A 13,969-nucleotide genomic window follows, 5' to 3' on the forward strand; every position below is an offset into this window, starting at 1 on the left:
AGGTGAGACTATTTATTTAGAGACTTAAATACATTAACTGGACTTCTTGTAGGATCTTGTAATTTTGTAAGAATATGTAGTATAAGACGATAAAATTCAGCTTATATCAGTGGAAGAAAAGAATAATCGTCTTTAGGGTTTTAAACTGACTATTGCCAACTAAGTATTTTAGATAGTTCTCTGAAAGATACCATAATAGCATTTCTGTCCTCAAATGGAAGTACAGTATGACTATTAATTTCTGTTCAGTCCATTGGAAAAGATCTGGAAAAGATGCAGAGGAAAAGTTTTTAAAGATATTCTACATTATCTGAAATTAGACCTGAAAAGAATGAGAAGCCACAATACTCTTATTTGTTTAAAACATTTTGTATAGCATTTCTGCACTGTCCAAGATTGCCAAAAGAATAACTGATAAATAAAATGTTCAGGCTTGGAAAAAATAAAAGGATACTATTTTTTAAATTGTCTTTCAATTTAAAAAAACAAAAAAAACCTTTTTATATTGCGAGGGCTTAATACATTTCATTTTGAACCATAATGAGCATGAAATGTTGCAGAGATTTCTATTTCAAGTATAAATTGGTTGGTTTGAGCTTCGGTCCGCTCTGTTTTGAGGTAAAGACACTTTCAAAATACCCAGAGTGTTTCACAAACTTAAAATGTGGAATTACATGCCTAAAACAGTTCAAACTGAAATGTGCACAGCCATTCTTCACACTTTCATATACTTTATGCTTTCATGTGAATCAAATGCATGGTGAATTTACAAATAATAATAAATACTGAACAATTGGGTAAGCTTTGCCTGTATTTTATATGCTTATGTTACTGTATATTCCTAATCATCTAGTTCTTGAATGTATATTGCCTTCTCAGAGGTGTACAAGAAACTACATTTGATTTGGAAGGAGACATCCATAGTATAACAGGACTATCTACAAGCAAGGTAACATTATTAGACTGAATAGCATGAGTACCAGACTTAATGGTTGATACTTTAAATGTATTTTAAGAATACAGGAACATCTTAGTATAACCATTAAGTTTTCTGTTTAGTGCTTTGAATGATTTGATGAATTATTTTTAAAGTTCAGGGAGTCCTTTTCAGACTGATTTGTCAAATAACATTTTCGTTGACTTTATGCAAAATATTGGAAGGAGGTTTGTACTTGGCTGTACTATTGGAATACCATATGGGAGTGGACAGTGCACCTTCAGTGGCAACATCATTTGGTTTTAGAAAGAGCGATAAGCAGTTTTTCAGAAAGCATGTTCATTATTACTAGATTTAATAAGAGAAATCTTTGAGAAGTTTGCAAAGATTTATGGGATTTCTTACAGAGGTGAATTTCAGTCCACTAAAATAAGTTCTCAATGTGTGTTGTACGGAGCAGAGCACCAACAGATTGGACAGTGACAGAATGTCAACTTCCAGTACAGCTGAACGAAGCATGGTGAAACCAATGATCAGAATAGAACAGCAACAAGATTATCGCAAGCAGGATGGCAGGTACCAAAAATATCTTTTTAAATTTTGTGACTGAAATTGACAGAATGTTATTTTTAAATTAAAAAAAACAAACAATAAGCAGGCTTGAGAAGGAAGAAAGTTTTCTAGTTACATGTATTTTTAAGGAGAAAATTAATATTTTGAAAGGTTTTCTTTCCAAATAAAGTAATTGATGGGTTATGTAATATTTTATTAAAAACTCATACAAGTATTTTATTTTACAATTTTATAGCCATTGCAAATCATAGTCTGCCACAGGTTCTGTAGAGTACAATTTTTTTTTCATATCTAAGATCCTGCCTGCACAATTTCTTTCTGGACAACTCCTAAGGTTTCAGATTTGAAACAAAACATTGGTGTTCTAAGTGTTTTGTTCTATCCTAGCTTAAGACAGTGCATGTTTTTAAAGGTCCATTGTTTCAAGTGTTCTGAGAATCTTCAGTCCTGTGATTAGCTTGTTGTGATTGATAGGATGTTTAATGTTTCTTCAATGTAGCCAGTTTCATCCCTATTGCTATTGGCTGAGACTAGGAGAGGGGAGGAGGACTAGGGTCGAAAGGTGAGGTGGCAGCAAAATGTTACTTGAGCATATATTCAGAAGCAAATGCTGCAGCTAGATCTCAGTCTCTGACTGACCCGAATCACACAGGATGCTATATCCATGCAGATGTTTCTGGATGGCTGTTCCCATCCTGAGCTTTGCTTTCAGCTGCCTGCCTGCTGGATGGATAAGCTTGTTCTTTTTATTTTTATTTGTATGTGTGTTGTCTGAGGAAGTCAGAATTGCTGGATTACATTTTACGTATTTTTGTGCATTATGCAAGTGTTGCTAATTATGCTGTTGAGGCTTTCAGGTTCTAAACTGTAAAATGCAAAGACCATTTTGCTTTTGTTTGCTTTTTTTGGGTGGGGGGGATCACATTTACATGTTGTTTTTGAGATTGATTTTTTTTACTTCATGCTAAATGTAAAGACTTGTATTAGTTTTGTTTTATTGAGTTTTGGGAGTAAGTTGACAAATACAGAAATGCCATTATGCCAAATAGCTGTTTGAGTGTTGAGTGTTAGGAGGAAAGAGAAGCTCCATCCCCAGAGCCATAAACATTATTTGTAATGCTGTTGTGGGTTGCTATAACTGTGTAGATGGCTGGACAAAATATTTAACTGCTGTTTCCATTGTTTTGAATGCTAATTTAAAAACCTTTTTTTTTTTGTCTGCGCTCAGTCATTGCTGACCCTGCAGTGACTGCTTGGACGAGTCCTTGCAGTTTTCAAGGCAATTGTTTTTCGGAAGTGGTTTGCCAGAGCCTCCTTCCTAGAGCAGAGCCCAGCTGGCGAGCGCAGGAGGCAGGGTTTCCGTTGCTTCGCGCCCTTTTTTCGGGCGCGCGCGGTTTTTTTTTTGCCCTTACCGGCAACTGCTCCCAACTCCTTTTTGCAAGGCGTCACCAGCATTTTTCCTCCCACCGGAGTGAGAGTACCCATTTATCTACTCATGTGAGTTTTCGACCTGTTGGGTTGACAGGAACTGGAGAGGAAACAGGAGCTCACCCTGTTTAACGCGAAGGCTGGACTCGAACCGCTGAAGCGTCGACCATTTCTGGCCAGCAACTTTCAGCGTCATTAAGCCTTACTTTTATTTATTTTTTAAAATCCTGTGGCCATTTTTTTCCCTGACAGGTCAGGTTGTAAGTTGGTTAGCATGGGCCATCATCTTACTTACATTTGAGACCATATGGTAAAAGGGAAGCAAGTGGCTTGTGTTCAGTTCTCAGTGGTGGAACCAGTGTCTTGTGGTGGCCAAGGTTTTGCTTCTTTGGATCACAATCAATTTGGAACATTCCAAGTAAATTTGGTTTGTCACATGCTTGAAGCAACCTTTTTTTTTCTGGGCCAACCTCCTTTTAAGCCATGCTAAATCCAGTATTACATGAGGAATTAATTGAAGCTGGCAAATATTGTTTAAATGCAAGTATTGTAATCTATTCACTTGCAGATTATATTTCTGAAATCAGTCAAAGCAATAACATATTTAAAAAAAAAACAAAGGCATCTAGTGCAAAGGATAGATTTCAGTGTAACTGGCAGAGTAATAAATTGGGAGGAAGCCATGATTACATTAAGATCAGATCCAGACCATGTACATTCTGCACATTTCTAATAAATACCTTGCTGAACATATACCTGTGTAATTTCCCAATGTTTTGATCACAATCAGAATCACTTTCAACTCAGTCTACCATGCAGTATTGTTGTGAGGCTAAAATTAAGGGATAAGTCTATGTAAGATGCCTTTTACTTCTGGAGAAAAGATAAGGTATACATCTAACAAATTAATAAAGATATGTCATGATCATATTATACCAGTGTTTACTTTTTCGGTGTCTCCTAACTTGTTACTGGGCCAAATTCAGAGTGCTGACCTAACCCCCAAACCTTCATATTTGGAGATTCTTACTTTGTTTTTCTACCTGTACTACCAGAATCCCTCTTCTGGGTACCCTGGCATACTGAAATCTGCCAGGTGATCTACTCCTGGGTGAGCTGTCTGATCAGCAACCCTCTTTCATGTAATACTTATACAGTATAGTTTATAAATTAACCTCTCATTCATTTTTGCTTTGCCCTGGGTATGAGTTTAAGTAACATGATCTAATTACAGTAGATGACAGGCTGTCTCGAACAATACTTTGTGCACCGCAAATACATTAATAATGCAGACCTTCAGTTCAAGTGTGCTTGCTGGTCTTTTGAGCACATGTAACCTCACAGTGAATCTAATAAGAGCAGGAAAGTAACAAGATATTTTTCCAGCGCTCCGGTGTTTTTTATTTCACACATATACAAAATGTATACAGCCATAAAACAAAAACCTTTGGAAAAATCTGCATCTCTTGAAAGTGAAATTAATTTGCACTCTTTGAACTGGTTTTCTGAAGATCTGCTTTCTGCCTCTAGACTTCAGGATGCACATGGACCAGAATTGATATTACCTGCAAGCATTGAATTCAGGGAAAGCTGTAAGTATGTATTTTCATTTTAAACAAAACTAATCAAGAGTAACAACAACTTTTATTATGAACTATTTTATTTTGATGATATGGACATGTTAAAAATAGAAGTCTACTCTCTACATTAATAACGCAAAATTAATAAGTTTTTAAAGTTTATGGCTGTAACCAAATCTCTTATGTGGGACATAAAATCCAGTTTAAAGGCATTAATTTTGTCCTGGAGTTTGGCAGAGCCCCGAATTATTAAGATCTGCTTTAGTTAACAAGAATGAACTTAAGTGTTTTAGAAAGCAGCAGCCTAAGATAGTTGTAATGGATTAATCTGCAGCTATTTTGTCAATCTTGGGAGTAGTGATCCAGGGTATCAAATGCTGAATCTTAAGGCAAAATGCATGATTTTGACTATTTCACTTAAGGCAAGGATATCTCCAAATCCATCTATAAAATTAATCAGAAAAGGTACTAAATTATATGCCATGCTTTAGGTTAACAGTGAGGAAAATGCACTTAAATAATTGGTATAAATATTCTTTAGAGTTCCCTGATAAGGTATATTAACTCATTTCTGCATCTTGCTTTACCTAGCTGTTATTGCCCATTATTATTTAATTTTCAGTAATTTAATCTTGTAAAAATCTTTTTGGGTTAATGTTTGAAGCATGGAAGTGACCCTGATAATTAATTGTTCTTTTTTCTGAAGTGGTGTCATACTGTTGCTTCTTAGTTATTTAAGTTAAGAGTTTGCTTATCCCTTTTTTTGGTTTTGTTTTGTTTTTCAGCTGAGGATGCTTTTTTGTCTGCCATCATCAATTACACCAACAGCTCAACAGTTCATTTTAAACTGTCACCTACTTATGTTTTGTACATGACGTGTCGGTATGTATTATCAAGCCAGTACAGACCTGACATCAGTCCTGCTGAACGAACTCACAAAGTCATTGCAATAGTCAACAAGATGGTGAGCATGATGGAAGGAGTTATACAGGTGAGTTTCAGTCTAAGAACCTATGCAGTGGATGTCTTTGAATATATTTTATCTATACTAATTTTTTATAACAACAAAAAAGACTTTGCTTTTGCAGGATTGTTTTATCAAGTTGTATTTATATTGGACATCATAAGCGCAGTTTGTTTTGGATATCATTAATGCCATTTGTAATGGTGTATGAAATAACTCTTTATTTGTGGCCGAAGTACAGTCAGATTTCTGTATTAAACCTACAAACGATATTGAAAATATTTTTAATAGCAATGATGCTACTTGATATGGAATGAACAGGAGATACAAATGATATAAATTTCTGTTATAGTGCTAACATTCAAATGTTTTATTGGTAGATCTCCAGAATCTATTTCAAATTATCTTCAAATCATATTCCATAAAACTGAACCAATGCTGAATTTTGGGTTTTTTTGCACAAATCTCTTGCACAAATCAAATTTTGTTTGAACTATCAGCATTGGTTCAGTTTTGTGGAATATGATGGTAATCATGTTATAAAAGTATCATATTTTTAATGGAAGTTGCTGTGAATAGAACTCTCTTCCTAGGCATCTCTGCTGATGGCTGTGGGTGGGTAATTTTTCACAGTCCGTTATTCCTCCAGAAAAACTGCTGTAGAAAGTTGCTGAAAAGGTGTGGGTGGCTGAAGTGGGGAAGAGGTAAATTGTGCCCTTTTTCTTCAGCAAGACTTCAGTCATAGGTGGATTTCTCCTGTTTATGGAAGGAAAACTCTGGGTCCCACCTATTGTCCCTCTATGCAGGGATAATAAATTATTACTGATAATAATTATAATTAAATATGGCAGGCTTTGAAATATAAATAAGTAGTGCTGTAGCTTGAGCATCACTTAGTTTTTTATATTCTGTGTCCAAATAATAGTTTTTCCATTTATAGGAACAAAACATTACTTCCTAGTTATGCAACCCAATTTATTAGTGTTCCAATTTTCATTTTCTTTTAAATTGTCCTGTTTCTGTCTTCACATGTCTCCTGTTACTTTAATAATGCTGTAGATTTGAAGTATCATTCTGCAAAGACTAATGTGCACAGCTGTTCAATAGAAGCCAGTAGAGTACTTCTTACAGTGGGCTGTCATCTCACTTAGAGGGCTTAGCTATGCTGCATCACCTGCTTTGAGGCAGGCACTTGCTTAAAGGCATTTTTTTGTTTGTGTGTGGCTTCGAGTCAGTTTTTGACTCCTGGTGATTGCTTGGACTAGTTCCTGAAGTTTTTTGCAAGGGATTTTTTTTTCTGCATCTTCCAGATTCTGTGCAAGAAAAGTATAATGGAATATTATATGGGGAAGAACAGGTAGCTGGATATTTGTAGGGAATGAATAACTTATTAGTAATTATATTAACACATTCTGTTTAAGTGAGGAGTGAAATCATGTCGCTTTTTGTCTCCATTATTTATACTTCGATAAGATTGATATTTTGGATTGTTACAATAAAGAGAGAAATACATGTTTAAAATATAGGTAAAATTATTTAGTATGATAATGATCTATAATTATTTATTTTAAATGCCAAAATACATGGATTATATCAGGACATAAAATCAGTTTCACAAATTCTGAGTTTTGGGATTTATAAGTGAGTAACTGAAGATTGAGAATATAACAGATGTAGATGGAAGAATTTCTTCTCTAATGTATTAGTTGGCAATATTTATTTGATTTAATTTAATTTATAGGCTGCCTGACTCCATCTGTGTGGTATGACAGCATGAAACAATTTAAACAAAATGCAAAAACAAATATCAGGGGAAAAAAAACACCAACACTACAAGATCAAGCATCCCATAAGGGGTCCACCAACCATTCTAGCCCAAGGCCTGGAGAAAGAGCCAGGTTTTAAGGGCTCACTTGAATAGGATCAAGGTGGGGTTATACAAATCTCTGGGAGGAACATTGTTCCAGAGGGCAGGTGCTGAGATAGAGAAAGCCTGCTTCCTGGATCCGGTCAGGTGACATTGTTTAATTGAGGGGACCCAAAGAACAAGATCATTGCCTAATCATATAGAATGGGCAGAAGCTATGGAAGACAGATGGTACCTTAAGTAACCAGGCCCTAGGCCATGAAGGGCCTCCCTGTCCAATTATGGGTACAACTGTCACACTAGATGAATTTATACAAAAGCTTTCTTGTCCACAGCTGCTACCTGCTCAACCAGAAGCTGTGAGTTCAAGAGCCTCAGCACAATTCCTAAGGGGGAAGTTGGAATACAAAAGGACTAAAAGTGGAACATCTCCAGAACCAGGTGGTCCAAATACCCACTGCTGCTTGGGTTCATCAGGGTTTGGCTTCCTCCCCATCCAGATTCATATAGCTTACAGACACTGGGACAAGAGCTTAATAGCATCAGTTGGTTGGTCTGGGGACAAGATATACAATTTGGTATCATCAGTATAGTGATGACACCTGACCCCAAAGTGACAGATATCAGACCCAGCAGCATCATGTAGATGTTAAATAAGAGGAGTGAGAGCATTAAGCTCTGAGGAAATCCACATGTCAGGGATCTCTGGCTTGATCTCTCCCCTCCTGCCAACGCTGACTGGGCTCAACCCCAGAAAAAGGAGGAGAGCCACTGCAACACCTCCCACTCCTAATCACTGTAAGCAGTCCAGAAAGATGTCATGGTCAATGGTGTTAAAAGCCATTGAGATATCAAGGAGAAGTTGATCATTGTACTATGCCCATCACAGTTCTGTCGGAGGTCACCAACAAGTGTGACCAGTGCTATACCAGTACTTTGTATTCCAACTTGCCCCAAGTAATCACATGAGATCTTGCTTCTGTTACCTTGATTAGGGCCTGCCCAGTCAGAGTCCAACTCTGAGCAAATCTGAGTGACTTTATCTGCCAGATGCCTCAAATATTCCCCACAGTGGTTGTGCAGATGGTCCTGTGGCTTGGCCTTTCCCAGCAAGGAATGAGTCACTTTAAAAAAAGCTGCTGGGTATATGTGGATGCAATAAGAGCGGAAAATTAGCTACATTTCACTGTTCTTGTTGCCATGATGAAACCTCTAATACAGTCTTATTGGTCAGATTAACTCTTCGTCTTCCTCTGATGACACTCTGGGAGCCTCTTCTGCCCGTTTATCTCCCAAAGTTCCTCTGGAAAACCAAGGAGCACCTTGGAATTGATACACAGTGAGAGGCTGCATAGGAGCAATCTGATCCAAGGTCCTTCCCACATACCCATTCCAGGCTGCAACCAAGACCTCAGCTGAACTACTGATTAAACCCTTGAGAAAAATTCCAAGCTGTCTCTTGAACCCCCAGGGTCAATTAGTTGCCTGGGGAAGACTGATTTAATAGGTCCCCCCCCTCCTCCTCCTCTTTTTTTTTTTTTGTATCATTCAGAGCCATCTCTGATCATAGTTGTGGAAAACTGGAAAAAGGTTTCCTGCCATTCGTGCCATGCTTGCCATTTTGAGGTGGAAGACCTTAAAATAGTCTAACCCCTAAAATAGGCTTGACATAAAACAAACAAAATTCTCAAACCCGTCCCAAACTAGTATGATCAGAATAACAACTTGAATGGGATGATCAGCACACAAAGGCTGCAGTTATATACATGAATTATATCACCGTGGCAATTGTATGTTGGCATCGCATGTCAGCATTTGTCTCCCCTAACCACATGCACACACAAACCTCATTCTTGCCCAGCACCAAGTCCATCCCAAAAAATCCTGGCCCTGCCAAATTTTCATTTGTGCCTCCCTAGGTAGACTATATCTTATTGAACACACACACCCAATAGTCTGATGTGGTACGTATATCTCAACTGAGTAAAGTAAATTCAAGAAGATAATCAGGTTGAGATTCTGTGAAAATCAATTCTTATATTGGTAAATAACTTTAAAAACAAAACAAAACCAAAGCTCACATTCTAATGCAGGGTACTCAAAATTCAGATTGCCATGAATGTCACATGATAACTAGTTTGTTAGCTCAAGGGCTACAATGCTAAACTCTTTTACAGATTGATACAAAAATCTCTAGTGGTCAAAAATGAAGAAAATCAAGAGTAATACAATACCCCGTTAAACAAAAATCTATTAAATGAAAGAGCTTTAGTGCGAAGCAGAACTATTTACAAGTACAAAATAGGGCTTATTCATTTTGATCACTTAGTTGGCAGCATTTTTCATTAACCAATATTTTATTTTATTATTAGGTTAATATGTAAACGTTTTTCAAAATCATATCCAGAATGATATAATATGGGGGACCCATTCTACTATGAGCTACAAAAATTCTCCCCTTTCCCTCTCATTTATTGCTGAGCAAAAATATTGTTTCTTAATCTTTTCTTGTTTGCTTTCCGTTCTGTTTTCTCTCCTTGCCTGATTGAGACCTTCTTTTGCCTAGGAGGGAAACCTTGTTTGCTGTCTTTCCAAGTTCTTATCCAACAGAGACTCTTGTGGCAGGGTGGCCAGACCTCCCTCCCTACCCCCATTGACACCTCTTTCCCTCTCTTGCACAAATCCAGCTTCATTCTTTATTTTCCAGTGTTGGTATTACTTGGCAGGAGATTCTTTTGGACAATGACAATGACTGTGCATCCTTGGCTGACCAGAGCTCAGTTGGCAGGAGGCCTGTCAGCTGAGGCTAAGGTGAGCTGCTAAGCCACTGCCACTCCTGTTCCTGCAGCACTTCCCATGGCACATCCTGAATATCTATGTGCCTCTCAAGTCTCTGGCCTTGCTGTGCAGCAATCTCAGTGTTTTGGAAGTGTTGTTTGGTGGCATAGAAAATGATTTTTAGTGGGAAAAAATGGGTGAGACGAGAGAAATAATACAAGGGCAAGTTATGAACCCATGGATTCAAGGGCTACTGAAAAAAAATAATAATGCAGTTTTGAAGTGGTTTTGTGGTGGTTTTCTTTTCCTTTCTGTAACAACTATTGTACATTCTTAATCAATGCTGTTATTGCTGTTGTCAAGGTAGAAGACTTTACTGGCTTCCATGGACAGATTTAGACATTACTCCATGCAGGATTGTGCCCTTGGTATTAATGCATTTATATAGATTAGCTGGAGGAAAAACTTGGGCTTCCTCTAAAATGTTTCTTGTATACCTCTTTTTTTGTTTTGCAGTTATATCATGTTCCCCCAGTGAAATGTTTTAATGTGACTGAGCATAAGTCTTGTGCTTTCATATTTTAGTGTTTTATTTCAAAAATTATCATGATTGTTCACAAGTTTCTTTCTTCTGTTTGATTTCCTTCGTTTTTCTCCAGGAGGTAGACCAGGTTGATCAGGTAGGATATATTGCTGGGAACTGATCCTAGCTACGTTGGCTTAGCTCAGTTTCTCATGCTGCTTCCATGTAAAATACAATATTTCTACAGCTGGATTGAACATAACACTCATTCAGCAACTGGAACATGCAGTACTAAAATCCTTTTTTGACTGCGCAGCCTATCAGCATTTCATAATTTCTGCTTAACGCACTTCAATACAGAGATGTAATGACAAAAGTTCTTTTTCTTCCTTTTTTGTTTATTTTGTCTGTGGTTCTGTTCTTTGGATCTCATCTGAGGTTGCCTGGCCTAGCATTTGTGGTCGGGAAAGGGTGAGATAGATCAGTACTTGATACTGAGTTGCTTGGTGTCAAAGCCAGTGACTAGGCAGTATCTGTGGGTGACAGTGGGCATTAATGAATGTGTGCTCACACACATGCAGATTACCAGATAATGCATACATCTAAGCTTTCAACATTCCATGACAACATGCTAAGTCCATTTCATTAATAACATTTGGAGAATTTAATATTTTATCATTCAACTTGCAATTTAAAGCAGTTGTGACACGCACTGTATATTATTTGCGGTTTCATATAAATTCTTTGCAAATATCTGGTATCTGAGATATGTTTGGTTATTAGGTGGTACTGGTCTATCTAACAGAGCCTTTGACAGAACGAAAGTTGAAATATAGGAAGAATTCATGTTGACATTTACACTCCTTTTTCAATATTTGCAGAAACAGAAGAATATTGCTGGGGCACTTGCTTTTTGGATGGCAAATGCATCTGAATTGCTAAACTTTATTAAGCAGGATCGAGACTTAAGCCGAATCACATTAGATGCTCAAGATGTTTTGGCACACCTAGTTCAGATGGCATTCAAGTAAGAAAAACTAATTTATGTCTGGGGATCCTTTTTACTTTTTCTTAATGAAGAGTTACTTATTCTGACTGAATTCTAAGTGTGTTTGGAAACTAAATAATGTATGTTTCTAAAAATGTAAATGTTTTTGATGTGTATTGTCTGTATTTTTAAAAATAATACTGCTATTTATGCTGCAATATTTATACTGAAAAGCTATGTTATTCTATAGTTACAAAATAAATCTTTGGTATGGAGCTCTAAGAAATATACAGGAATATTGGACTAGCTATCATGTTTTAAAATTAACACAATAGCCCCCCAAAAAAAATTTAAGATACCCTACCATCCCCCAAAAGAAAAATCAGAATAAAAGGTTAAATACATGAAATTTCTATATACTGTCCAGCGTTCCTACCTTGTTAAATAGGGAAATCAATCCTAGTGATTCCCCCCACCAAAATGGTTAAGATAAGTGCCATTAAATAAAAGTTAATTTGAGATTTTGGTTCAATTTATATAAATTTATGACTTGACCAAAGTTTAATATTTTTAATTCAATTTTAGTGCTGGGATATTTCTAGTTCTTGGAAATAGTATAGCAAAGATACTCCATAACTTGTGAATATATATATGTAGGCTACTAGTTGAGTTGGTATGTATAGGCATCATCTAGGAGATCTAGATTTTCTGCATTTGTAATCAAATTATTTTTCTTAGCACCGAAAGCTTGCTTATTTGCCAGTTATTCATCTGCTTTTAGAGCTAATAAGCTTTTAAAAAGCCTCCTTGAGCCTTATCAGTTTCACACAACTTACTTTTTCAGATATCTGGTCCACTGTCTTCAGTCAGAGCTTAATAACTACATGCCTGCATTCCTTGATGATCCAGAAGAGAATAGTCCTCAAAGACCTAAAATAGGTTAGATTATTGTATGTTATGTTAATTATAATGTATGTTGCCTTGACAAGACTGATGTAACGTTAGGAAACCCTGCTGAGTGTGTTCATGCACAATAAGTCATATCTACCTAGGGATCCCCATCACGTACTGAAAACCCAGACATCCATTACATTATTGTTGATGTGATATTAGAATGTAATTGTGAATGTAAGTACATATACTCGCCTGTAGAGGTATAAATGAATATTACAATTATGATCTAATGGGGTCTTACAATAAGTTCATATTTATGTAACTTACTGTGATATGGCTTGTGTGTGCACTAACAAACTATAGGAGAAAAGATTCATTACATAAAACTTGGTGGTTTATATTATGTTACTGAAACTGTAATAGTGGAATCCTAAAACATAGTAGAATTTAGATGGTAGTGTTTCAAAAACATTTTACAGTTGCTTAACTGTAAAAAATTGTGTAAAGTTTGGGAGAAACACAGCTAAAATTTGAAGGGCAGGAATGCTCAGGAATAGAGTTTTTGAAGTGATACTGGAATGCCCAACAATAAAGCTATATTGGGAAGTAATAAATAACTATAAATCACCAGTGGATTCCTTAATTATCCTGTTTTGTGACTTAAGTAGGGAAACATATGGCATTTAATTTATTATAGATTGTACCTGCAAATAAGAAAGACTGCTGCTCCCATATTTACATATTGTTTATGTTACAACTAAGGTAACAGATTTGGCAAGTTGCCAGTTATGTAATAGTAACAGCCAATCGCTTGCTTTTGTTTCTGTGAGGAGAGAGATAGGAGGAAGAAAATTGTAAGGGATTAAAATAATAAAAACTTACTTTTTTAGTCCATATCAATTTATGTATATTAATTATATATTAAATTAATATTAATTTTTATAATATAATATAGTGTGATATATTATAAACTAATGTAATATAAAATGTTCAGTGTTACCTTTCAGCAATAAAGACTTCCACTTAGAATTTAGCTTTTGATATTAACATAGATATATAGTTCTACTTAGAATTTATTGCTGAGTAAAATATCATGTGTAACTTTTTTCTTGTAGATGATGTCTTGCATACATTAACTGGAGCCATGTCCCTGTTGCGACGATGTAGAGTGAATGCTGCACTGACAATACAGCTCTTCTCCCAGCTATTTCATTTTATCAACATGTGGCTTTTTAACAGATTGGTTACTGATCCAGATTCAGGACTGTGTTCACATTATTGGGGAGCTATTATTCGCCAACAGTTGGGACACATTGAAGCCTGGGCAGAAAAACAGGGCTTGGAGCTGGCTGCTGATTGTCATCTCAGTCGGATAGTACAAGTAGGTATTTGAGAATATTAGAAAAAATAAATTTTATTTAGTAATGGATTATGGAA

The 13,969-nt window shown here is 36.3% G+C and overlaps 1 protein-coding gene across 24 annotated transcripts in view; it reads left to right on the plus strand.

Annotated features, from left to right (window-relative positions):
* AFDN (afadin, adherens junction formation factor) overlaps positions 1–13,969 on the plus strand; it is a 102,674-nt gene that overhangs the window by 54,260 nt on the left and 34,445 nt on the right. For 14 of the 24 annotated variants that reach the window (XM_088143052.1, XM_088143084.1, XM_088143125.1 and 11 more), the window contains 8 exons: positions 880–949; positions 1,398–1,513; positions 4,469–4,530; positions 5,304–5,509; positions 10,787–10,807; positions 11,532–11,677; positions 12,483–12,577; positions 13,648–13,913. In XM_088143052.1, coding sequence (XP_087999178.1) covers positions 880–949; positions 1,398–1,513; positions 4,469–4,530; positions 5,304–5,509; positions 10,787–10,807; positions 11,532–11,677; positions 12,483–12,577; positions 13,648–13,913 — 982 coding nt within the window. The remainder of the gene's footprint in view (positions 1–879; positions 950–1,397; positions 1,514–4,468; positions 4,531–5,303; positions 5,510–10,786; positions 10,808–11,531; positions 11,678–12,482; positions 12,578–13,647; positions 13,914–13,969) is intronic. The other 10 variants (XM_088143059.1, XM_088143064.1, XM_088143077.1 and 7 more) reach the window with 1 other exon arrangement.

The sequence above is a fragment of the Python bivittatus genome, unplaced genomic scaffold, assembly GCF_059951505.1.
Source record: "Python bivittatus isolate LINGU-HERP-01145 unplaced genomic scaffold, Pbiv_v1 ctg000020_np1212, whole genome shotgun sequence".
Classification (NCBI taxonomy): Eukaryota; Metazoa; Chordata; class Lepidosauria; order Squamata; family Pythonidae; genus Python; species Python bivittatus.